Source organism: Crocodylus siamensis, chromosome 3 (genome assembly GCF_052110815.1).
Source record: "Crocodylus siamensis isolate JL-2025a chromosome 3, ASM5211081v1, whole genome shotgun sequence".
NCBI classification, from domain to species: Eukaryota; Metazoa; Chordata; order Crocodylia; family Crocodylidae; genus Crocodylus; species Crocodylus siamensis.
In genome coordinates this window covers 38,960,817-38,987,433 of record NC_143397.1, presented here as the reverse complement: position 1 = coordinate 38,987,433, position 26,617 = coordinate 38,960,817, and the positions used below count along the sequence as shown (strand labels likewise).

At 43.5% G+C, this 26,617-nt stretch overlaps 1 protein-coding gene across 1 annotated transcript; it reads right to left on the bottom strand.

Moving 5' to 3' along the window:
* Positions 1 to 3,229: 3,229 nt before the first annotated feature.
* On the bottom strand, positions 3,230 to 25,819 carry LOC149868217 (V-type proton ATPase subunit S1-like protein). The gene is made up of 7 exons (XM_090038200.1): positions 25,040 to 25,819; positions 13,050 to 13,090; positions 12,149 to 12,210; positions 9,042 to 9,283; positions 6,602 to 6,652; positions 4,940 to 5,183; positions 3,230 to 3,666 (listed from the first exon to the last, which is right to left on the bottom strand). Exons 1-7 carry the CDS (start codon positions 25,132 to 25,134, stop codon positions 3,364 to 3,366), a joined length of 1,038 nt encoding a protein of 345 aa, XP_089894326.1. The 5' UTR covers positions 25,135 to 25,819; the 3' UTR covers positions 3,230 to 3,363.
* Positions 25,820 to 26,617: the final 798 nt, after the last annotated feature.

Here is a 26,617-nt window from a genome sequence, read left to right as displayed (position 1 = left end):
TTAATCCCTATTACTTCTATCTTGTGAATTTTAGCTTGCCTGTAACTTTGCCTGTCAATGTTGCTTATCTGCATTTCTGCCTGAGAAGATTCTCCAGTCTGCCAACTTCACTTCACACTACTTATATGGTACAAGGTGTATTTAGAACTGGAACTTCACTGTGTAAGTGTAGGGGAAAAAAGAGAAAGGCAGGGGGTTGGAGGGCGGGAGGTAGATTTTGGACATGGTAAGGATGGGGATAGATCTAAGGAAGAGAGCAGAGGGAAGGGAGGTGAAAGACACAGCAGGATGAAGCTCTGTTATCCTTGCTTTGTGCTGGCAGATTCCTGAGGTTCCTTATGTCAGCAGTGTACACTGAAACTGCCCCTCCGCCCAATGCTTTAGTTTATACCACAGTGGAGTGACTGAGAATCAAGAAGCTGCAAAAACAGCACCAGCACAGAAAAAACAGAGCTCCAGCACAGAGGAGCATTAGTCTTTTAGCTTCACAATCTGGAGAACTTATTTTTCACAATGGGCTTTTTAACTTTGCCAAATTGTTCAGTCTAACCCAGCACATCTGCACAAGACGATTTATTGCGCATTAGATTAATCTCTATGTGGCTGGAAGGAAGCTGCCCCCAGAGCTCAGGGCTGGCCCAATCTCCACACAGCTAAGAGGGAGCTTCCCCCTGAGCCATGGCAGCTCCCCCTACCTTGGAGCCCAGGTCTGACCCCTGAGCCCCCTGCCAGCTTGGGGCTGGCACCCTGGGGAGCCTGGGGCTCCCTCCTGGCTGCTTCATGGGGGCAGGGCAGGGCAACAGCAGCCCTGGACTAGGCTGTGCCTGTTGGGCTCAGTTTGGTCCTGATGCAGGTGCACATGTAGGCGCATACCCTAATGCACCTGAATTTTCTGCACAATACCCTAGATGACTGAGTGATTTGTAAGGAACTGATTTGCAAAGCCAGACTGGCCACATCTACACAAGACATTGAATGCACAGTCGTTACTGCGCAGTCATTTAGTATTTGTGCTAAACAAGTACAAGTCTGCACAATGAAGGGATAGTTTTGGGGAGTTGCTGCTCAGTAGCACCACCAGACAGCTTTTTTGTGATGCTGACAGCACAGTAGTCTGAGACTAAGGATTTTTAGGATGGTATAAAGTGGCAATATGACTAATAAAAATTAATGAAATAAGGGAAAGAGAAATGTAAGCTGAGAATCAATAGACTTCTAATGATGGCACATCTTTATAGTTAGGTGGAAAATACTTTGTCATAGCACCTGATGAAGTAAACTGTCGCTTATAAAAGCTCATGCCCTTCTGAGTGAGTTATTTTTAAAGGCACCACCCTGCCCTGCCTTCTGCCTACTTCAGATTAACATGTCTACCTTTCTCTGCATTTATATTGCTGTAAGAAAAAAAATAGAACTGTCTTGTCAGGACATTGATTTTTTCTAGCTCTAGGACTGTCTACACTGTCTAGACCAGTGCTGCTCAACCTATGGCTTGCAGGCCAAATCCTGCTCCCGAAATGACTGGAGCTGACCTGTTGCATGGGGTAAATCAGTGCTATCCCAGAGCAGGAGCTCAGCCCTGTGCCCACAGGGATAAGGGTTGGGCAGTGGGGTCAGTGCTGAAAGGTTATTACACAGCATGGAAAGAGAGGATTAGGGGCCACAACAGCCCCACTGAGCTGCCTAGCCCTGGACACGGGCACCCAGCATGCACAGCATTGACAGTCATTTGCAGTAAATCAGGGACCAGGACTTGATGCTCTGGGCTGCCTAGTCCCAGTAACCCCCAAGCAGCATGAAGTGCCCTGCCCAAGAAGAGTACTGGATGTTGTTATGAGGCAGGTGTTCCTTACATAGCCTTGGTACAGCAGTAGGGCTCAGAGAGAGATTTACCTAGGGGCCAAGCAAACATAGCCTGTGCCTTACTTCCCAGGGCCATGGCCACCAGCTTCCTGATTCTTGCACTGGCTGCAGCTCTGCTCTGCACAGAGGGGCTGAGCTTCCATCCCTATGACCTCAGAACCATCACCACCACTGCCTGGAGTAGGTCTGTGCTAAAGGAGATCATCAGTAATGGCTCCACTGTCCATAGCAGAGGGAAGGGGCCAGGAATACTGTAGGCTCTGCCCAATGTCTTGTCTCCACCCATGACAATGCTGGAGCTGAAGGCTGTAGGTAACAGAAGGGATCTAGAGGTAGATTCTGGGACCTGGCCAGGAACCCATTCCCACACCTACATTTGGCACTAGCTACCAAGAACCCAGTCCAGCTGCATACCCAGCAGCAGGCCATCTCCCTCCCCACTTTCTCAGCTGGAGCGTAGTGGATTCCCACAGTGCATCCAGGTTGTAAGTACCCAACCCATTGGTCTAAAATGTTGAGTATTATTAGTTTAGACCATTGGTCATCAACCCCTAGCACACATGCCAGAGCATGGCACACAAAGGTATTTTGTTTGGCATGTGTGCCTTGGAGTGGATGGCAGGGAAGTAACCAGGGGCTCAATCCTTGTTGTGGCAGTGCAGACCCAACCCTTTCCTCACCATCCAGAGGTGCACGTGCACCTGCCACCAGCAACAAGTGAGTCTGGGGCTCCACAGACCCCAGTGCAGCCACTTGAAGCCTCCCAGATGACTGCCACAGCCATCCTAGGCTCTGGGCAGGCCCCTCCCACCACCACAGAGTCCAGGCTGCTCACAACAGGCAATGGGGAGGCTGCAAGCAGCTGTAGCAGGCTCTGCAGAACCCTGACCCAACTCGTTGTTGGCAGTATGTGCACGCACACCTCCGGGCAGACAGTGAGAGAGGACCAGGGCTGCTCAGCCACAGTAAGGATCAGGCCCCTCACAGCTCCCTTGCTGTCCACCCCTGGCATGCCAACATCTTACAAGTCAAGGTTGTAGGTGTTTTTGGCATTGAGCCCAAAAATGTTGTCAACCCCTGATCTAGACCAATGGAGAATATAGAAAAGGGAAAAATCTTGCCTTTAGAAGGGAGGAGTTATGAGATCTTTTTACTGTATATATAACATCTAAACCTTTATTTGAAATTCCTCCTTTCAGGGGTTTGTAAACTATCTTGGAAGATGTGGGCTTTGTTTGTGTAATATCAGAGCAGACCCTCACCACACTAATTCCCCTAATCCCAGTAGGAATCTTTTCTATCATACTGCTTTCCAAGGTATTGACTGACGATCAAGAAATAAAGACCAATGAATGACTAAACAAGTAATCTGATACATAACGTATATATAATGATTGAATTAAGTCATTTGATGGAAATGTTTAGCTAATGCACAAGCTAAGCAAGACAGAAAAAAATACAGAAAGAGAGTGACCGCTTGAAGGAGGCAGTCAAACACTGCTAAATATAGATTTTACAGAACTCTTGGTTTCTAAGTTCATAGGATTCATTTCCATTGTTTCTCAGTGGTTCTTTTTCATCTGCCATGTCACTGTCTTTCATTTGTCCAAAATAGGCAGGAGAGGCTTTGCATTCATAGTGCCTGTCAAGAGACTTTAAGTGGATCAACATATGGAGAGCATAAGCCAGGACCAGAAGCAGAATTAATGACATAACCAACCCCATAAGAATTGCTGGTGAGAAAAAGGATGCACAATCCTTGGCATAAGCAAAATGTCCTTCTTCAATATTAAAGCCTTGAATCTGTAGAAAGAATAAAAGGGCTTATATTAAAAATAGCTGCTGTTTTACTTACAGACCACTTCATAAATTTTGCTTCTCCTGCTAGTATGGATATTAAGCCAAAGTTTTCATATAGAAAAATTGTATTTTGCAGGGCTGGCTGGATTTGATTCACAGAATTTATTCTGGCCTCTGTTCTATTCTAGTCTTGTTCACAAAATCTCCTGTGGTAACTTGACAGTCAAATCACATTTAACTGTATGCTTGGTAATACGGTTTTACAAAGCATTCCCAGATTTGGTAAGAGTAAAAAAATTCTCTCCAGAAATTCTTACTAATGTGGACACAGCTATTAAGGAAACAAGGAAACGCTTCCTGTTGCCTGCCTTAAATACTTAATTTTACAGTGCTAGCTTCAGATCTGATATAAATGGATACAATTCCTTTGAAATATGTGAGTTCTACTCATTCACATGTGGTCTGAGTTTTGCCCCTATAGTGAAAATTCCACCCATTGGTATAAATGAGGGAGAGTTACTTCAACTCTAACATAGGGTAAAACTATACAGTTGTGTATGGGGAAGACAGATGGGACTATCTCAGACTGCTGTTTTTAAGACCATCTCCCTGTGAGTTAGAAAATGAAGGAGCTATATTTCTTCTCTCTCTCTTCTCAGCTATTCATTACCCTCCCAGTATCCCCTATTTCCCTCCAGTGCCCATTTGCTGCTCAGTCTTGGCTGAAATGGCTGTTCCTTCATGAGGCTTCACTTCTGTCTCTTTTTCTATTGAGGAGATGCAACTGCAGGATCAATAACCATTATAAAAATTCTCCTGGATAACATCTAAAACTGACCGAAAATTCTGAACTCTGGAGTACCTGAATTCTTGTTAGCTGGAAGAGCAGAACACAGATCTGTGCAAGGGCTGAAGCATCTACTGGTGCCAGTTTTGAGTTCCTGAGATACTGGCCCCAGCCAAAGTGTCTCAAGAACTGTTGAACCATAGCCAGCCAGAGAAGTAGAGCAAAATGGGGCACCCCTGTGATAGATGACCGCCCCTTCCAAAAAAAATTACATAAAAAAACCATTCTGCATCTCCTCTCATTTAACAAGCAGTTAAGTTTGATCATTTCGATCTTTTCTGTTCAAAGGTTACTCCATGATCCCAGGAGATCTTCTAAGCTGCTTGAAGCAGGTCATTAACTCTTCCTGGCATCACTGAACAGAGTTGCCTAGTCAATGAAGTTCTATTAAATTACTCATAAAATTCTGTGTTAACATTGTCTTATTACCTGGAAATCGATAAAAGTGACTTCCCAAAGCCTGGATACATCATTTGCAGAGCTGGGCATCAGGAGTGCATCATACCTCTGCAAGCTACTCACATGTTCACAATGATAGGAATAACTTGCTGGAGCATATATTTGGGTTGCATTAAACGTTGCTTGTACAGAATGATTGTAAAGAATCTGTACTCTATGTAAACTAAACCAGTTCTGAACAGACAGCTTGTAATAACTGCTTGTCAATAAGAATCTGAAAATAATATTGTAGAAAAAGAGAGAATTAAAAAGACTTTCAAAAGTGAAAACATGCCTTGTTGAATCCCACCTATAAAAGAGCCTTATAGGACTTGCTCAAGTTAATAGAACCATGCCTATTTATACCAGGTGAGTATCTGGCTCTTTCTGTCGCTGTATGGGAAAGTGAGTCTGAAAGATAATACTAGACTCCTGATTTCTGCAGCTGATGGTGATTGGTTCTCTCACATGAATGGTTCCAGGCACAGTAAGGTGGTCACAAAGGTACTGCACATTTCTGATTGTCTCTTTATGAGCAGCATTAGAGAAATACCATCCAATCAACTTGCCTCCTCCTGTTACAAATTACAGGCTTCCTAGGCAGTTGACTGGTAGGAGGGAAATTGTTTCAAAAAGCTGGTTTGGATAGAAAAAATTACACTGCTTGAAAAAAATATATGTAATAGAAATGTGTTCTAGTGGTATTGTGATATTTTCCAATTTATTCACATCTTGGATGTGAGAATTTTTTCAGGTGGCAGCTTAAGGATACATTAAGATTCATGCACCAGTGTAGATCTTGCCTTCGTTAGGACTCAGTCCTACAAGGATCTGAGAGACTCTTAACACCTCACACAATCTCCTCTGAGAGCCCACAGAAGTCAATAAAATGAATCCCATTGACCTGGAAGGACATCTGTTCTTTAGACTGTAAATTTACAAAGTGTTTTACTTGTTAAGTTTTCTATATTCATAAGACTCTTAAAAGATAAAATACCAATGATTTACATGTGTAGTAGAATCTTATTTTGTATTATACATTGGTAGGTAATATTTACTTCTCCACACATTTTGCTACATATTATTTTATAGTTTCCCAGAATGTGCCAGATGCTTCATAGAGGATACAAAGAAATATTCCATACCCTAAGGAATATATGGCCTAAATTTTAGACAAGGCACAGTAAGTGAGCAAGGCAAGCAGTCAGGAGAAAATGTGGTGTGCAAGAATGAAGTTTACAGTCTCCTATCATATGGATACTCAGCTCATGCCTGGGCACATCTTGCTTAAACACAGGTCACATACACCTGTTATTTGGCAGACAGCATCTACTTCCCAGATTGACAAGGAAGCCTCAGTCTTATGTCTGAGAGTACACTACCATCAATTTAAGGAAAAAAGGAAATGTTCTACTTTAAAAAATGGCCTGATCTTTTCCGAAAATGAAACAATATAAAAGTGAAGGAAAAAATTCAGATGACATATGTGGACCCTAATGAACCATCTTTGATATGTTTTCCTATATAATTAACAAGTCTGAGTCATAATTCTTGCTTATGCAGAATATTTTCCAAAATAATTAAAAACCATGCATTCAAGATACCAGGATTTGCTAATCTAATAAATTTTTAAATCTTATCTTGTATACCTACCTAATAACAAGATCTTTCAGATTGTCAATGTCACCAAACTTGAGTGAAAGCCTGAGTCAAAAAAAAAACCAATGTCAAATTAGAAATAGGGCTAATATACATATCAAATGATCAAAACATTATTAGAGAGCAGAATATTTCAATTCAGATCCCCTAAGAGTCAATGTTAAAGAGTGAAATCACAATTCCATTCAAGTCAAGGACAGTTTTGCGGTTGATTTGAATGAAGCTTGGACTTCAAAAAGGAAATACTTCACATGCTTAAAAGTTCTACATAGTGCATGTCCCACCTACATAAACAACTGGAGGTTACCGCAGGGAGGGACACACCTATGTAACTTCAGGCCTTAAGTCTGAGAGAAATTAAAAGCACAACTAGACAATTTCATTTTGGCTAAAAACCTGAAAGTTTTGCTCTTCAAAAATCACTTACAATTTGCTTGTCTGAAATTAGATCCACTAAGCAAGAATGCTGGTTTCAAACCTTCATTTGCTTAAGTTACAACTATACATATCAAATGGAGGACAGAGGCAAACTTCACATTAAATATGATGCCTGAGCCAGGACTCAGAGCATATAAAACACAGGAATAACTATGTATGTATGTAATACAGTAATTTAAGTCAGACACCTGTGGGCCCTGGTCTTTGGTTCTGGGTTCAAGTGAACTATGCTGGTTAGGCAGTGTGAAGCAACCTAAAGGTTTATCTAAAAACAATGGATAGGTTTCTATTAATATAATAGAATAGAGTGGTAAAAGTCCTACCAAGGGTTAGAAGGGAAGGTGTGGATCACATAGCAGTCTGCCTGATTTGCATGTGTTTATTAAACTACTAGCTGTCTAATGGCAGAAGATTATTTTTCAATGCATTTTTATTAAAACTAACATTAGTTTTTCCTCATTTCAATTTATCTTTCAAAATACAGATTGACTATTCAAATTCTGACTAAGCATGAGACAAGCTTTTAGTTCAGATATAGTGTCTCAGTTGCATAGATGGCTTTTGCTATAGTAACCTGGCACTTATTGAAACCTGAACAATTTCCGCTGTGTTGGTGCAGTGGATGGAACACTGAGAAAGCAAGAGTTGTTTCCAGTTCTCCCACTGATTTGTTTGAGGACTTCACTGTACCCTGTGTGCCTCAGTTTCCCAACTAAAATGGGAATCATGAAGTGATAATTCAGTTACATAAATTACGGATTATTATTGCTGTTGCTGTATAGTATCACATCCCCAATACTGCTTTGCCCCCTTTCTGTTATTAGTTGGCAATTCCTCTGTCCTGTTAAGTAGCACCTTACTTATATGAGCACATGGCAACCCTGCTCCCCACTAGGGTCTTTGAAAAGCACAGATATTGGGTATTGATTGTGTGGGAGATGAGATTCCTCATTGTTTGCTCTCAGTCGGGAGGGGGAAGGCAAGGGCAGGCCTGGCTGGTAGGAAGCATGTCCAAACAGAGGCTTGGGGTATTCCTATCCTCTACTCATGTTTCCCCCTCCCTCCTGTTCACCTTGTCGAGTGTGCATCCCCTAAGTGTCCCCTAGGGTGGCAGAGCTGGCTACGGGGTGGAGTGAGTGCTCCAGGGGGCAGACACAAAGAGCCTGCCAACATGGCCTGGGAGGCAGCAATGCTCTGGGGATAGAGGACAGATGCTGAAGCCCAAGCCACTGCAGAAAGGTCAGGGCACTGCTGAGGTCTGCATGGGTGTCCCAGCCCCCTGCTCTGTAGGATGGGGGCACCCCCAAAGCAGGAAGCAGGCTCCCCACAGAGTACCCCAAGCCTGGGCACCTCCCTCAGGGCTCTGCCCGGAGCTAGGCTCAGGCACGGGCTCCCCTTGCAGCAGGCAGCTGCAGCCAGCACCCCAGAAAGACATGGCTCCACACATGTCACAGCAGCTTCAGGGCAACTGGGGGTGCAGATGAGTCAGAGGCTTTGTGTACTGGGAGCACACAGAGCCAGCTTACAGGATTCCTGGGCTCCTTTCACACCAGCCTCCTCCTCAAGGTCTCCCTGCAGTATGTATCCTCCGGGGAAGTGGGGAGGAAGAGCAGACCCCTCAATGGAGTGTGTGTGTGGGTGTGTGTGATAATATTACTTAATTATGTAATAAATATGCCAGTAATTGTTTTTGTTTGTTTGTAAATTTTGCATATCATCAATAAGAAAAAAATTCTTAGACCGAAAGCTTTGCAGCCATATGTCAAAAAACACCTGGGGAAAGTGGAGAGTAAGTAGAGCTATGACTACCTCAACACGTATTGGCCAGTAGAGTTAAACAGAAGAAAAAAAATAGTTCTTCCCTCAGTGTAAAAGAGAAGCGCTTAAAATGCTTGGGGTCTTGGAGCTTCAAACCTCCTAGGGTTGTGCCCTAAGCAACTGACTACCAGCATCCCTGCAAATCCGTGAGATCACTGCAAGTAGGATGCCATCTTACGTTGCACTGTCTTCACTGCAGTTAGAATCCCCAACATCTACTGTCGCATGAATGCCAAATGTCTTCTCAGTCAGGTCCAGCTGAGTGTGGTTTTTAAATTTAATCATTATCCTTTTGGCCCAGAAAAGAATGCAGGGAATTCCATTAATTGTGACATTTACAGGGCTGTGGTGACTGTGAGTGAAAGTCCCCCAAGATTCTCTTTCTGATTGTCCTCTTCTGCTCAAGTTGTAGTTGACAATCTAAACCATACAGAGATAATCATGAAAAAAATGTTATTACAATACTGTTTCACCACATAATGGAATATATAATTTTAGTACTGGGAAAGCACCCAGTACATCCAGATTCCAGCTGATGAACTGGAGAGGCAAAGATGTCTCGGGGCAACCTTTCCAGCTTCTGCAATCCTGGGTATGGCAGGGGACCATCTAGGCCTCCAGGTTAACCAAGAATAGCCAGACAGCTAATGTACCTAATAACAGCTAGAAATGCCTCTTACAGCCTGTTCACCTGATCCAGGATCACTGAGACACACTGTCTTCCCACCATAGTCCCTTCCATCTCCAGCCCCACACACAACACCCCCTTCACAAAACAGTTAAGCAAGATTTGCAATAGCAGCCATACACAGACAGGAGATTTCCCTTCAACAGGAGCATCTTTAGCTGCACTGTTAGGAGACAGTTCTTAGTTCTTTCCAGTCTTCTCAAGCACCGTGAAGGAGACTTAGCTTAGCCCAAGGATTTGGACCTACAGGCTGAAAGGCTATGCAACAATTATTCAGTTCACCTGGCAAAGTGAATGATAACATGGGTGTAAAACTGCAAGCAGAATTTGGCCCAATATTGTTTTTAAATAATGAAAGTTGGTTAGATGGTTAAACACAACAGCAAGGTCAGATCTGTGTGTTTAAAACGCGTTGGATTTTTTCTCCATGTTTTTGGATGTGCTTTTATAGGAAATAGAAATATACTGGCCTAATTCCACAGTCAAACAAAGCATGCAGGGGCAGACATGCAGGGGTGTATACTTGCAGCAGCACATATTACCTCAAAGCATGTCCCTGCATGTGCACTTTTTTGCAGTACAAATTGTCCCACAGCAGGCAAACTGCCCTTGCCCAGTTCCTCCCAGCTCTTCAGCCAGAGAGAACTGGAGCCTGGGGCCAGCACCTGTGCTGGCCCCAGCAGTCTTACATGGTGGCATGCTAGATTAGCAGAGGCAACAGAGGCCTGACTGGCAGCCAGAGCATTGCTCTGGTCGGCCCTGCCTCTGTGTGCTGGTGCACACTTGTTTTGCGTGCTTTGCATTGCTCTTGTATTCACGGGTTTTTCTGCTACCAGGAAATCCCAGTAGCACGTTCTGCCACTGCACTGCAAATCTGCAGCACAGCACACATTTTAACATTGACCATGTGCAGTTTGTGGCACCACAAACTGTGTACCCCTGCTTGTCTGGATGCAGCCAATGAGATCTTTTAGTTTGCAAGCCTGACATCTCCTGAATAAGCCAATGTAACTGCAGTGTCTATGTAGTTTCACATATGTAAAGGAGAACAGAGCTTAACCCAGGAGATCACAAACAAAAGTACTGAATCACAGTCATAAACAGCATTTTACAAGACAATTGCATAGCCATAGTTATGCCACAAAATTGTCTTAGCTTCAAGAGATTTTTATTTTGCTTTTGTACTTGGCATATCAGCTCTCCTATCTAAATCCTAAAAGCCCATATGATACTTGATCTTTATATAGCATACAAAGACTGCCTTAGGATTTAAGATGAGTAGATTTTTTGTGGCATTGAGAAAGAATTGTCAGAGAGTTTCCAACCACAAGCAGCAATAAATGTAATGATAAGATTACAAGGATTATATGTAAAGGAAAAGAAAAATTTGTCTTCTCTGTTACCATGTGAATCATTTACAAACAACTGTTAGGAACCTTAGCAGTAGTGACAAAGTGGATTAAATCACTTAAGGATTAAATCACAACTTCTGCCTGTTTATGAAAATGCAAACCTTTCTGTATCTTTGGGGTCAGTTCAACAGTCAGGGCACTGACAGATGTGCAGCTCCCCACTGTAACTCATGATACTTCACAGGAAGCACCATGAGTTATAGTGACCTCCGACCCAACAGATGTTCTCTGTTGGGTCCAGAGGGGTGGGGGATCAACTTCCACTTTGGTGCCAGCTGCATGTCTGTAGCCTCTCTCTCCTAGCACCCCCAGCTCTGGTGCTGTCTTCAGGATGGGAGGGAGAGAAGGAAGTAAAAGGAGCTCCGTCTGCAGTTTGCCTAGCCTGTAGGCAAGAGTGGGGAGTGGGGGCAGGTAACCAATCTACCTGCCCTCTCTGCTCCAGCGCAAGCTGGGCAAACCCCAGGCCAAACTTCCTCCCCTCCCTAGACCCTCTCCCATCCTGAAATCAGCTCTGGGGGCAGGACTGGGCTGAGCTGCATGAGCCCAGCTCTGCTCCCAGGAAGACACTGAAAGAAGCTAATGAAGGTACTTTGCTTTGGAGCAGCTTCATTTGAACCCTCATGTAATGGGGGTTCATTTGTCATGTGATTGGACACTTTTTAAGCGCTCTACAGCTGTGCACTTCTATCAGGGCATGGCTGTAGTGCACTTTCAGGGGACTGATCACGTGCCAAAATGTCACTTCTGACGGCGCCCTCACACTTCCCACTGAATTTAGCAGACTAGTTAGGTCTTCTGTACAAGTCATATGAACAAAACTTGGATCCTGTGTTCAGGAAAATCAGCATTGCAGCCAGATGGTGCTACATCTGAGAAAGGATGACAAGATTTGGTCCTATGGATCTGAAGCTGCAAGGTGCTCTGCACATCTAGAAAGGTACTCAAAGCCCTCAACTCTCACTGACCTTCATCTAAGCTGAAGTCACTCAGCACTCCTAGGAATTGGCCAGGGCCTACCAGAATCAAGTCATCAGGAGAAATACTGGCTGCCAGTGTGGACAATCAGCCTTACTATAAGAATTCAGATAACTTTGATGGTTGGTCCATGAAAAAAAACAATCAACAAAAAAACATCTAAATATGTCCAAAAAGACTGTGCAATCCAATATCTTGACACCTCCATACCTGAGTAATTGCTACTTGATTTATGTTAAGTTTTGGCTTCACACCACCATCGAACTGTTGCTCTGGAGAAAAAGAGAAAGTCATGAGAATAAATGGAAAAATGTTCGATCTAGAAATGTATGACCCTGCATGTTCCATTACAAGGAAAAGGGCACAAAAGGCAACACACATTTAAGAGAGTTCCCTTGTTTTGTGAAAGCTATTTCCATTTAGTTCAGAGAGCAGGCATACACTGAACAAACATTTGTTTTCAACAAATCACTTTTCCAATATATTTTACTTCTGGTGCATGTTGAGTTTTTGTGATTCAGAGATTAATCCCTTATTTGGTGCAAGGAACTTCAGGATTTACTACTACAGATGTATTAATTCATCCCATATCTATTCATAAGAGGCTTCTCACAGCGGACCACATTTTCAAAGCAGCATGTACTGTATGACCATACAAAAGACTGCATGCACAATGCATATATTAATGTCTGTGTTTAATCAATGTGCATTTGTACTGTGGGTGAGTGAGCAATTACTGGATTAGTTTGCACAAATCCAAGCCTTTGTAGGGACAACACAACCTTGTGAATACTCCCCTTGCACTATTCTTTGAAGATTTAGTCCCACATGTTTTCAGTGGATACAAAACACTCTAACAGTTCATTTTATTTCATGTATATCAAATTCCATCCAGTGCCCTTATATAATCCATAACTTTCTCTTTTAACAAGGAAAATCCTTTAAAATGGTACTCTTTAAAGAGGGTTTCACTATAAAAGATTTATAACACATCCATTCTCTAGCAGAAGTTTCACTGATGTCAATAGAAACTGTATGTGGAAATCAAGACTAAAACGATGGTGTCAACAGAGATAACATTAGTACATTCCAGTGCACTGAAAAGTCTTACCATTTCTTTGGGGAAGCTCTTCATCAGAAAATGCATGTGTACTAGAAGAGAGAAGAAAAACATTTATTTGAAACAACTTCAGTGTGGAGGGTTCTTCGTAACATCCCATTCAACTGCTATTTACTTGTAGTTAAAAACATATCTCTGATCTTTGGTTGGATTATGTCATAGTGACATGTCAAACAGCCCTAAAGGCAGTGTATCCAGGCATATGACAATCAACACAATATTAGAGGATTTAGTGAGGTACAGCAGGTTCCCATGCTATGCCCTGACCCTTCTGGCAGAAAACAGTGTTAAAAGTCAAGACCTCCCCGCCATCTTTTCCATCCAAAAGTTGTTGTTTTAGCCCTGAGAAAATGCTGGCAACTACCTTAATTTAGAAAAACCTTCATCCTGTTCTAGATCACTAAAGGAGTCCGATACAGTTTCAGCCCAGAAGCAGAGGAGCACAAGGAGGGCACTATGCATTCCCTAGCCACAGTTGAAGATCAGCCTCAGCATGTTTAGAACAAACTCTAAAATACCTACCCCTAGCCTAGTGCAGGAAACCTGCCCTTCCCTACTATACAGCTACAATAAGGCATAGCTATACTGCCTCCTCCATTCTTAGGTTTCAAGGGGCTCGGTCCCCGAGTTCTCAGACCATAAATATCTTTGGTGGCATTGAAAAAAACCATGCATTTCATGGATGTCAGCGAGATGTTGCATCTCCTTCACTTTGTCTTCTCACTATGTGTTCTTCATACCATGGGTCCTCCTTTGGATCGTTCCCTTGACTTGTTGGTGATTCAATTTATTTTGCTTGGTGTTGATGTCATTCTGCCAAGCACAAAAGGTCTTATGCTTGTGGGCCATCAACGCTTGGATCTCCTGGTCATTCTCATCAAGCCAGTCTTGAAGTTTCCTGGTAGAGAATCCAAGCGTCTCTTCACAGGCACTGATGATGGTGGACTTGAAGGCACCCCAAGCAGTGCCAACATTCTCTCATTGTTGTTGACTGGATTTTGCCAGCTTTTCATTGAGGTGGAAGAGGTCTCACTTGACTGGGTCATTGAGTCCTTCAATGTTGATCTTCCATCAGCATTGCAACTGTTGCAGCCATTGCTTGGGAGCCAGTTTGAATGACATAACTGAGAGCATGGTTGGTAATCGGTCCAGCAGTTGTCAGCTCCTAGCATAGCTCAGGTGATGGAAGACAAAGTCCTCCATCAACAAGCTCTTAATGAGCAGTCCCCAGCTCCAGTAATTCAGATGCATTGTGAAACTCTGGAAAACACTGAGTATTTTCCATACCTCAGAAGCCATTTCTCCCAGAAGGCTGACAACAATGAAGAAATCTAACATCACCTCAACTGTGCAACTGCAGCCTTCAGACACCTGAGAAAATGGGCGTTCGAAGACTTCAACATCAGATCTGAAAGCAAGCTCATAGTTTATCAAGCAGTTGTGATCCCCACCTTACTGTATGGAGCTGAGACATGGACAACATACAGGTGACAGAAGTTGCTGGAGAAGTACTATCAACACTACCTGCAGACGATCCTTCTAATCCAATGAAAAGACACATGCACCAACATTAGCATCCTCTGACAAGCAAACACCACAAGCATCGAGGCAATGATCATCCAAAATCAACTTCACTGGGCTGGCCTTGTCATCTGGTTTTCAGACTCCAGATTCCTAAAACAAGTTTTATTCTTCCAGCTCAGTTGAGACATCTGCTCAAGAGGAGAGCAGAGAAAGTGCTTCAACGATGTCCTCAAGGCCAACTTGAAAAAATATAACATTAACATCAACTCGTGGGAAACTATCACCCAGGACTACCCCAAATGGAGGAAGAGTCTGCTACAAGAATGTCAGTACTTTGAAACCTTACGATGACAACAGGAGACAAAAAAGGGGGAGGAGCAGAAACAGCATGTCATGGATATAACCAAGAATCCAGAGCCATCCACCCCACAAGGAAACATGTGCCTGAATTGCAGCAAAGCCTGTTGATCCTGGATCCACCTTGACAAACATCTTTACACCCACAGTAAGACAATCATGGGAGACAATCACCCTCGACTGCAAGGGATTTCCAAAGACAGATGTGGCACCTCAGGATGCCATCAGATCCTTTTAAGTTGCCACCGGATACCGGAAAATACTAGTACTGTTAGGTTTACAAACATCTACACCAAGTTATCTTGGTAGATTTTAAAATATGAATTCATAGTGTTAAACAGGTATTTGCAGCAAGATAACCACTCTATTGTTCTTCTGTAGTCAAAAAACAAGTGAAAGCTAAGCTGGTATTTTCTGAGGGTGCTTTGAGTCAAAAAAGGTTGAGAATCAATGTTATAATATAAGGAGGATCCATGGCAGTAGTTGGTCTACAGCACCCCTTAGCTTCCAATGAAAGTCTATGATATCCTTGAGCCCTGGCTGCCAGAACAGTCTCCTGGAGCCAAAGCCAACCAGGTATTAGTTAGAAGAATATATTATTCATTCTAATGTGAACCACTTCCAGGTTTGGAGAAGCATAAAGGACTCTTGCAGTAGCACTGCCTTGTCTTGCTCCTGTGCCAACTACAGTTCAAGCAGACCAGAGCATCACTCAATCATTCAGGAAACAAATTCTTATTCCAATGAATTTCTGACTCCAATGAATCAGTGTAAGTTTTGCCACTAACTTTGGCAAACCTATTCATCCTCAATGCCTTTTGATTCTGGAGGGCAGGAGGCCCTCTCTTTATATCTGTCTCTGCCTAATGAGCATGTCTGTTTTCAGCCCCTGGCACGGATCTTTGAACACTCCTGGCGCTCTGGTGTAGTGCCCGAAGACTGGAAGAAGGCCAATGTGGTGCCGATCTTCAAGAAAGGGAGGAGAGTGGATCCAGCTAACTACAGGCCCATTAACCTGACTTCTATCCTGGGGAAGATCTTAGAAAAGTTTATTAAGGAGGCCATCCTTGAGGGACTGGCCCAGGCTAACATTCTAAGGGATAGCCAGCACGGGTTTGTTGCGGGTAGGTCTTGTTTGACCAATCTCATTTCCTTCTATGACCAGATAACCCATCACCTGGACAAGGGAGAAGAGATTGATGTCATATATCTTGACTTCAAAAAAGCATTTGATCTGGTATCCCATGATCACCTCTTGGCCAAACTGGCCAGTTGTGGCCTTGGCTCCACCACGATCCGCTGGCTGGGAAACTGGCTCCGTGGTTGGACCCAGAGGGTTGTAATTGATGGCAGTCACTCATCGTGGTGCCCTGTGACCAGTAGGGTCCCTCAAGGCTCTGTCCTTGGACCATCTTGTTCAACATCTTCATTAATGATGTGGACATTGGAGTCAGGAGTGGACTGGCCAAGTTCGCCCATGACACCAAACTTTGGGGCAAAGCATCCACGCCAGAAGATAGATGGGTGATCCAGGCTGACCTGGACAAGCTCAGCAAATGGGCAGATGAGAACCTGATGGTGTTTAACACTGAAAAATGCAAGGTTCTCCACCTTGGGAGGAAAAACCTGCAGCTTCCTTATAGGCTCGGCAGTGCTATGTTGGATAGCACTACAGAAGAAAGAGACTTGGGGGTCATCATTGACCACAAGATGAACATGAGCCTCCAATGCGATGCTGCGGCTAGAAAAGCGACCAAAACGCTGGCTTGCATCCATAGATGCTTCTCGAGCAAATCCCGGGACATCATTCTCCCCTTGTACTCGGCCTTGGTGAGGCCGCAGCTGGAATACTGTGTCCAGTTTTGGGCTCCACAATTCAAAAAGGATGTGGAAAAGCTTGAGAGAGTCCAGAGGAGAGCCACGCGCATGATCAGAGGTCAGGAAAACAGATCTTACGATGATAGGCTGAGAGCCATGGGACTCTTTAGCCTGGAAAAGCGTAGGCTCAGGGGTGATCTGATAGCCTCCTATAAGTTTATCAGGGGTGACCTCCAGGATTTGGGGGAACGTTTGTTCACCAGAGCACCCCAAGGGATGATGAGGTCGAATGGTCACAAACTCCTGCAAGACTTTTTCAGGCTGGACATAAGGAAGAATTTCTTTACTGTCCGAGCCCCCAGGGTCTGGAACAGTCTGCCAGCGGAGGTGGTTCAAGCACCTACATTGAACACCTTCAAGAGTAAATTGGATGCTTATCTTGCTGGGATCCTATGACCCCAGCTGACTTCCTGCCCTTTGGGCAGGGGGCTGGACTCAATGATCTCCCGAGGTCCCTTCCAGCCCTAATGTCTATGAAATCTATGCTCCATGCTGCCAGGAATAGACCCATTGTGTTCCCTGCCAAGCCTCCCAAACCCAGAAGGCAAAATTGATCAAACTGGAGTGGACTCTTGGGGCACCTATCATGTGCTCGACACCTTCAATGACACGTTCTAATAGAGTCTGCTGGAACATACTAACTAGCACTGTCCAGCAGCCTCAGCAGCACATTTATTCAGCATCCCCATGCTTCAAAATAGCAGTGGGGGTGCTTTAATTAAAGTTTGTTGAATGAGCTTTAGCTAAAGCGCCCCCACTGCTATTCTGAAGCATGGGATGCTGAATACCCAAGAATGCACAAGATGGTGTGGGTACTTTAATTAAAGCAGCTCCTGAGAGCACCCTCCCTACCCTGCCACCCCAGAGCGCATGTAAAGATGCCCTTGTATTTCAGCCTGTCACTTTGGTCGTGACGGCAAGGACTAATGAGCAGCTTTGAAACAAACCACTGCACAATGTGCTCTTTGCCTCAACTGCTGAGGCAACACTACCTCAGCCATCCTCCGGAGGAACTGGAATAAACAAGAAGTACAAAAGCCAGCTAGGCTTCCACTACTCTAAGACTGTGACTGTAACTAGAGCTGAGAGAGCCTTAACAGGTCCTAAATTCTGAAACAGCTCAATGTAGATAAGGGATGGCCAACCTAACAGCTCGTGTGGGGGGAATGTGGCAGGGGCAGGGAGCAGAAAGCGGAACAGCAGATGGGGTAGAAGGGGACTGGAGTGGCACTTGAGCAAGGTACAGGGCTAATTTGGGTCGCTCCTGCCACAAAAGACTGACCCTCACAGGTGTAATTACCCGCTTTCCTACTTAAATCCACCTGATCGCCTTAATGAGACACAGTTAACCAACATCTACTCTCAGGCACACCAGTGCAATGTTACACACTTTCAGATGTCAGCAGGATTTGGCCCCTTATTCTTCACTTCCTGTTCTAAACTGTAGGTTAATGTTTCAATGTCTCGTAAGCAATACACACTGCACATCAGAGGTGACTGTACTTCAGCAGTGGATAAAATTATTCCTGTTCCTATAGAGAATTAACAAAAGTTTGGTCAGATCCCTTGACAGTAATGCAGTACGCACAGTTCTACCCAACTCGTTATTTTTGCATGTTGCTCCACAGGGAAGAAATAGAAACAGCCAATCTCTGACCTACTTTCCAGAACACAGAGAGTACAAGGACTGTTACTGTAGCACACTCCTGAAGAGCTGAACAAGGACTGGCATGTTTTTTGCATGTATAAAATGGCTGATCAAAATCTGGCCTTACACCAAAAGCAGTATAAACAAAGCATACTTCAACTTTTCTAAATAACTGCAATGGGCCATACCCTCACCTCTTTCCTTTCTTTTTAGTCAGTCATTGCTCAGACAAACCTCCTACTACAGTTGTTTAAGCGATAGGAAGGCAAGCTTCGGGATTTGACCTAATTATTTTTCTTTACTAGCATCTACTGCAAGACATTGTATCTTGTGGCAGGCCAAAGTAACTGTGATTACTGATTACCAATATTTACTTCAAGTAATAACTATTTATAATACGATAACTTTACTGAATATAACATTAAAAGTTCACAACGCACTACTGTGTAAGAGAGGCCTTATGAAGAGAGGCTGAGAGCCATGGGACTCTTCAGCCTGGAAAAGCACAGGCTCAGGGGGGACCTGGTGACTGCCTATAAGTTCATAACGGGTGTGCATCAGGATCTGGGGGAATGCCTGCTCACCAGAGCACCCCAAGGGATAACAAGGACTAACAGTCATAAACTCCTCCAAAACCGTTTTAGGCTGTATAAGGAAAAATTTCTTTACTGTCTGAGCCCCCAAGGCCTGGAATAGACTCCCTCCAGAAGTGGTGCAGGCACCTACTCTGGACTCATTCAAGAAACGTTTGGATACTTATCTTCCTGGGATCCTTTGACCCGAGCTGACTTTCCTGGGCAGGGGGCTGGACTTGATGATCTTTAGGTCCCTTCTAGCCCCAATTTCTATGAAATTTCAATTTGGAAGTTTATACAATCTTCAATGGCTTGAGACTCTCAGACTTAAATCTCAGGTGAGAAAAACACTTCAGGCCTTTATACATGTCACAAAATTGGCCTTTAAAGTGGCTTAAATGCCCTTTTGCACCACTTTAACATCATTGCTGTTTACACTGTTGGCAGTGTATTGCGCTTTAAAGGCGCTGCGCTTTATACTGTCAGTGGCGTATTGCGCTTGGGGACACAGCAAAATAAAACACATCCAAGGTGTTTCAGCTTGCTACCTAACAAAGAGCAACAGCCACAGAGGGAAGCACCGGGCCCTGTGCAACTCAGGGGCCATGTGGGCAGCTTGTGCGGGCAGACTCCACTGAAGAAAAAAAAGGAAAAAAAAAAAAAAAAAGCAGTGAGCCTGATCTTTTTTTCTTTTTTTTCTTCCCAGAGCCTGCCTGAGCTGCGCAGGGGCCCAATGCTTCCCTTCACGGCTGCAGGTGGGGGGCTGGTGCTTCCCTCCGTGGCTGCAGTACCCCCCCCCCAGACCACCCAGGCTAGGTGCCTGCGAGTGGGAGCTGCCTGGAGGTGCAACCACTGTTGCATAGAGAAGCACCAGCCCCTCCACAGCTCAGGGACCGCTCAGCCCACTAGCAGCTCACCCCACACTCCCCTCCCCACCACACTGCCGGATAGGCAAGTAAGAATCGGGCCCGACCCTTGTGTACACACCACAGGGGTTTACTTTGGTTTAGTTCTCCCTAAATTGAAGCGGTGTTTTTAAAAACCCACTGCTTCAATTTAGGGAGAATTAAACCTCCCTGGTGTGTACAAGCAGCCTTCAGGACCAACTTGCAAAATTCAGTTCACTCAGTTACCTAGTTGAGGTTTTTATGATGGTCACGTAAAATTTCAACATCTCCCTAAATTGAATTGTTCCATCCCAAACAATTTTAAATGATGGCCAGGGATGGTAGGTATTTGTTCCTCTGAGGAAGACTAACATATATAAAATCCTTCCATTTAAGAGGACAGGCTGGATACGGACAAATCAGATAAAGACCATTCTTATGTTATGACCCCCAGCTAAAAAGGGACTATCAGCCAGACTCCTCACAGCTGATGATTTCAGGTTGAAAGCTTATGACAAGTGCAATTTGACTCCTTCAAGTTTCCTGAAAAACACAGGAAATTGCAACTACATTCCTCGTGTAGAAATGGCATGATTCTTATCTCTGCAGGAAAACACCCAAAAATAAATGAACATGCAGAGCCAATGAAATATTCAGACCCTCATGAGTAACTCGGGAAAGCAGCTCAGGCAGGCTCCGTAAGACAAAACCCATCAGCACCATGAGTCTCCTAGCAAACGCAGAAGGCAGGGGGCAGACATAGCAGTAAAGGCAGTTTTAGTGCATATCGTGACATATTGTATGCCACATACTAACAGAGCATGGCTACACATGTGCATTTAATGCTCATTAGCCTAATTTAAGACACATTAAGGGCACATGTCTACACATATGCACCCTTAATGCACCTTAAAAACGGCAATTTTAGGCTATTCACACCTAACTTTGATACCTAAAGCAGGTATCAAATTTATGTGCAAATAGCTAAGTCATATTAGAAAATGTGTAGGCATGCGAATGCACATTAATGTAGCGTGTAGACACCTCCACAGAGGATTCACAGCCATAGCATCACAGTGCACAGTTTCTTCTTTATTTGCTGCTTAGTTGTCCCATCTTAGCTTCCAGTACAGTATAGTCACATACAGACATTACATTTCTAGTGGGAGAAATACCACTTTCCCAATAGAAATTACAAGTGCTTCTGTTTCTCTCAGGGAAACATTCCCCCTCCAGGAGAATAATGTTCCAGGTATTGCCCTGGAGGATATTCCTTGCAAGAATGAACGATGTGTGCTTCCCCACCACTCCCAGTCTAATCTGAGAAAGGAAGAGAGCAATGGGGCAAAGTTGCCTGCTTCTTGCCTTCCCAGTCCCAAGTTTGGGGAAGATGCAGGGGCTTTCTCCTGCTGTTCTGCACCTCTCGCCCAAACTCAGGGACTGCCAGGTGAGTGTGGGGGACAGTGATGACAGGGTTGGGAACTCGGCTGGAAGAGAGCCTCCCCAAACCCAGTTCCACTCTTGCCAACTTCCCCTTGCTGCCCATGCTACCCAGCTGGGAAGCAGGGGTAGTGATTTCAAAAGCCAGCAGGGCCAGAATCCAAGGCAGGCAGGCTCTTCTGATCCTGGTTCCTGATCCCATGGCATTAAATGCCAAGGTGATTTAAAAGGGAAGCCAATTGACAGCTTGCTCCCATCCCAGGCAGGCGGGGCCAGGGAGCACCTCATTAGTGCCTCCTAGCTGGACAGCTCGCCTGCACAGTTCTCCAGCCAGGGGCCTGGAATACATGTACACTCCAGCTCCTGGGCTATTTTTCTACCTGTGAGAATTTCAGATAAATTCTTAGTGCTAGAAATGAACATCTGTTCATGGCCTATCCCTCTCCTTTTAATGAGAAACCTATTTGACAAAAATAGTGATGAAGCAAATATGGTAATGCCTGCAGTCCCCAGTTTGCCTTGACCTTAGTCAGTCTGCATGGGATAGTGTACTGATGGCACTAGCGTACTGATGGTTGATGAACTCCTCCTAGATATGAACAAGCACAAGCTTATGCTGATTTCATTAGATCTGCCAGCTGCCTGTGATACAGTTAACTATGAGGTGTTGCTGACGTGTGTAAGCCCCTGGCAAGAGTCCACAGAAGTATCTGGAAGTAGTGTAGCGCTCCTTCTTCTACAGGAAGGTCCAAAGGGTGATTATACAGAATTACTCATTCACCCAAGAGATGCATTTGTCACACAGGATTCTGCTGCGTCTCTCCTCCTGTTCTGTGCATATGCTGAGACTTCTGAAAGATTGGGGCTTTCATAAGGGGTAGCTGAAGCTCAGTTTTGGCAAGGCTGTCATAACATACATAGTCTGAAGAGACCATTCACAATCAAAAACTGGGTCCGAATATTCTCCAGCAGTTTCATATGGAGACAAAGCAATGCCTGTGCTGGTAACTGGTACTAGCTAGAGTCATGGTTTGCTTTTGCTTTTTGTGCCTTGAATGGTTTGGGCCTTTGCTACCTCTGCCCCCTTCCCTTACTGTACATTGTTGTGCAACACTTGCTTTTAATGACTATAGCTGTGCTGCAGTCACCCTGATGTAAAAAGACAGCTGCTTTCAACATACTTTCCAGTTTCTGAACTTTTTAAAGTTCATCTATTTTCCATAGACATCTAGGGAGGGAACAGAGTCAAGAAAAGGTGATTTTTATATACAGGATTAAATCAGTGGTAGAATCTGCTTGGACTGTAAACATATGGGGTAGGAGCACTTTTGCTGTTTACTGTAAACCTATAATCCAGAGACACAGTCAGAGTTTTGAATGGGCACTTTATGAATGTTGACCTGAGCAGAGTATGTGTGGCTCTCCAAAACTCTACCACTGTCAGGTAGGCAGCATTTGAATTCAAAAGGCAATCTGAAGAATTCAAATACAATTGTGCAAGGAAGTCAGCCTCATAATATCATGGGGCAGATTTCCAGTGGAAGTGAAAATACAAGTAAATTCAAAATCATATAACAATATTCTTTGTAGTGAAACCATAAATTTAAGATTCAGAGCCTAACTACCCCTGTTCCTGACAAAACTCTACTATGGGCTGACAGGACTGTGTGAGCCTAGAAACTAAAAAAAAATTCAGTAAGGAGTGGCTGGAAGTGCCACTCATTTATAACAGTTTTCTTTTTAAAAATATAATACTACATTACCTGAACTTCTAAATATATGGCCACATTTTTATCCATTTGAAACAATAAGCCTCAGCTTCTGGGTAATATATATTGTGTGTCTTAAAAAGTTTTGGCCTTTTCTTTAGAATACCAGATTTGAAAACAGCCACTCCAGGTCTTAATTAATGGTGTATGTCCATGTTATACGTTGAATTTACCACTCTAAGTAATTCAGAAGCCCAAATGAAATTAATTTAGCCTTCATGCAAGGCACTGGAAGGATTAATCACTATTAGTTTACTGAGGTCTAACAGAGCCACATGTGTAGACACTGAGACTTCACTGTAGAGCTAATCAGGCAACTGCAGTTAGCATCTCATGTAGATGCACCCACTATGCAGTAGTTTTAATAACTTGCACTGGAAGTTATTTTACTAGAAAACTGCATCCGAGTCATGGGTAAATCAAACACAGTTATACATAAAAGAAAAAGTAGTTTGTTAGTGGATGATACAGCAATTGCGTATCTGATTCTACACTTACTGACACCAATCACAAGTAGCTTCGCTGAAGTTAATGCAGTTACAGTGGTATAAGCTCAGTGTTAAATAAGATCTGAATCAGAAAAAAATCAGAGTTCATGGAATCTTTCTAATGAAAAAAATCTTGAAGCTGTCTTTAGATGTCATCTAAACACATCTAAAATATGATACTTTAAAGAGGAAGCAAATTGTGCCATTCTAATTATGCTGTGCCTTGAACAGGTAATGAGACATGTTTTTCAGATTAAAATAGCTCTTATAAATTACTGACATTCAGGGCCTGTTTCTGTAGTACCAATTTAGGCCTAACTCCCACTGACTTTAATAGACTGTGCCTCACCAAAGATTTTAGAGCCAGACCAGACCTTAAAAGTAACAAACAGTGGAACTTTCTTTTTAATTTAAAAAGGAAACTAAGGCCACTTTTACCCTGGAAAGGAACTCATCCTGCTTCCCTAAAGTCAAAAGAAAAACTACTGCTCACTTTGGTGCCTTGATTCATTAATCATCACTATTATGAAGTTTGTGTGAAAGCTCAATTAGTTTCTTTCAGTCAAAATATTCTAGTGATCACAGAAAAGTGAAACTGCTAAGGAGACACTAATTGACTTGGAACCTGCCAGATGAGATCAGCAAATAAACTACCTGATTGAAAACATATTGTAGTATTTATCAGTAACTGGTTCACAGATCTTTTAATACAAGCTTAAGCAAAGCACCATGTCTCTCTTGCCCTAAATGTACAGCTGTGATCATCATCACCATATCTGATCCACATTTTATTAGTGTCTTTATGATGCAAATAATTCAATTTAGCTATTTTCACTTTTATAAAGCTTGACTTTAGAAATCACCCTCTCTTTCCTAAGATCTTTCCTGCTTTCCCTTTATGTTGTGTACAGAGACAGGTGCATTAAAAGGCAATAAGAAATAAATACCCAGAAACAATGTAATCACTTTAATACTTTCTGCAATAGTGAAACTAGGTTTCAATAATATTCACTGTATAGAAGTAGAATATTTTAACACTTTTGTGTTTCTTGGAGTAGGTTTCACACTCTCCTGCTATTTTATTTATAATTCTGTTTCAACACATAGGGAATGAGAAAGTGAGAAAAGCATTAAAATGTAATCAAGCACGAGACAGATCACTAAGTAATATGCTTTTTTAGATCATGTTAGTCTTACAGATAAAATCATTTGAAAGAGGTTATACTTTGTGTCTTAGAAATATTCATTTCTATGTGAATCATACACATTTGAAAACTGAAAAGAATAATCCTGTCATGACCTTCTGAACTGTGACCAAATCTATTTGCATGCAGCACAAATACTAAAACTACAACATTTAAAGCATGCATTCAAGTACACTGATCTACTCTTTTAAAATGTATCAAATTACTGACCTTCCATCCATTCCTACAAACATTTCATCCACAGATACTGAAAATATTATACATGAAAAGAGAAGTAAGAAGCTAAATGTGATGTTTGTTTCCATTGAGAAATGAAGCAGTCCCTCCACACCAAGCACATCTGCTCATCTGCTCTAGCAAAGAGACCTGAGCCTGTAGTCTGACAGGCCATGTGATGGATGGCACATTCAGCCAATAGGAAGCAATATTTGCTACTGCATCACTCAGCATGTACTATACATATATATTTTTAAAAGGCTTCATATTTTAGATTTATACTGACTTCAGCCAACTCTCTCTTGCATGTTTTGTTATTTATGCTAACTAGGACTAAAAGTCATTGGAAATGTGCTAGTAAGTAAGCTACCTTTTAAGAAAAGAAATAATACTTTTAAATCTCTAAGCTCAGAGCAGAGATCTGTTAAAGGTTACTTACTAGTGTAGTTGACCCCTTTCATCAAGGTGTGGTGAAAAACATAATGCCAAATAGTGCCTTTGCTTTCTATATCACCCAAGAAAGAATATCACACATTTTAATGAAATAAGGCTCACAACACCCCTGAGAGACAGGAAAGTATTATTCCCATTGTATACACAGGGACAGCAAGATACAGGGTTTGGACAGACAAAATGTTTACACTGGTGTAAGCAATAATATACTGATATAAGACTGTAGTGGACAATGAAAATTCCTAGAGCTAAAACTCTACTGATATATGGTATTTACACAAATCTAAGTCAAGCCTGAATTTAAGACAACCCCCCAAGAATTAGATTCTACATATGGAAAATGTATACAATTGTTATAATTTTCCAGGTATAGAATCTAGTTATTGGAGGGTCTGCCCCCTCTCCTCCCCCCACTACAGCAGGGAAAGTAGTGGCTGAGGGAGTCAGGTGGCTGGGGAGGCTAGTTGGCCCCCTTGCTCTTTTCCCTCCCAACTTCTTCCCCTTGCAGTCTTCCTGCTCCTCCCCTACCAGTACCCCTCCCAACCCCAGATCCCCTCTCCCCATACTATCAGATGCTGCTCGGGCTCCATTCCCTCCCAGAACATGGCATGTGGAAGCACAACCCTTGCTGGCCACCTGAGGGTGAGCAGGGCCAAAGGCATATCAGCCTGTGTGGGGCCCAGAGGGGTTGCGGGGGCAAAGGCGTGGCAAGTGGCCAGAGCCAGCAGTGCTTGGCAGTGGAGGCAGAGCTGGCAGGTCTCAGTAGCAGCAGTGCATGGTGGCAGTGGCAGGGCCTATACAGCACTGACTGCGGGGCCCCCCAAAGTGCAGGGCCTTGGGTGGTCACCCCAATTCACCCTTCCCCCACGAGATGATCCTGGCTGTGGCTCTCAGGCCTGACCTGGGCACAAGGCCAGGGTCAGAACTGCTCTAGTCACCTGCCCCTCCCCCTCTGCTTTGTATGCAAATCTAAGATGAGGGCCTTTTTTCTCCTCTGTGCTGATGGTGGGGGGGGAACACACATCTTAGATTTGAGTAAATATGGTAAGTTGCACCAGTTTATTCTTTCTCTGTCTGTTTCCATCCTAGGGTAGTTATTTAAGAAATGTAGACAGGCTA

Coding starts and splice junctions, on each gene's coding strand:
- LOC149868217 (XM_090038200.1), bottom strand. CDS start 25,134: ATGGAAACAAACATCACATTTAGCTTCTTACTTCTCTTTTCATGTATA. Junction 6,653..9,041: donor TGCAGTGAAGACAGTGCAAC/GTAAGATGGCAT, acceptor TTTTTGACTCAG/GCTTTCACTCAAGTTTGGTG. Junction 5,184..6,601: donor CTGAAAGATCTTGTTATTAG/GTAGGTATACAA, acceptor TATTATTTTCAG/ATTCTTATTGACAAGCAGTT.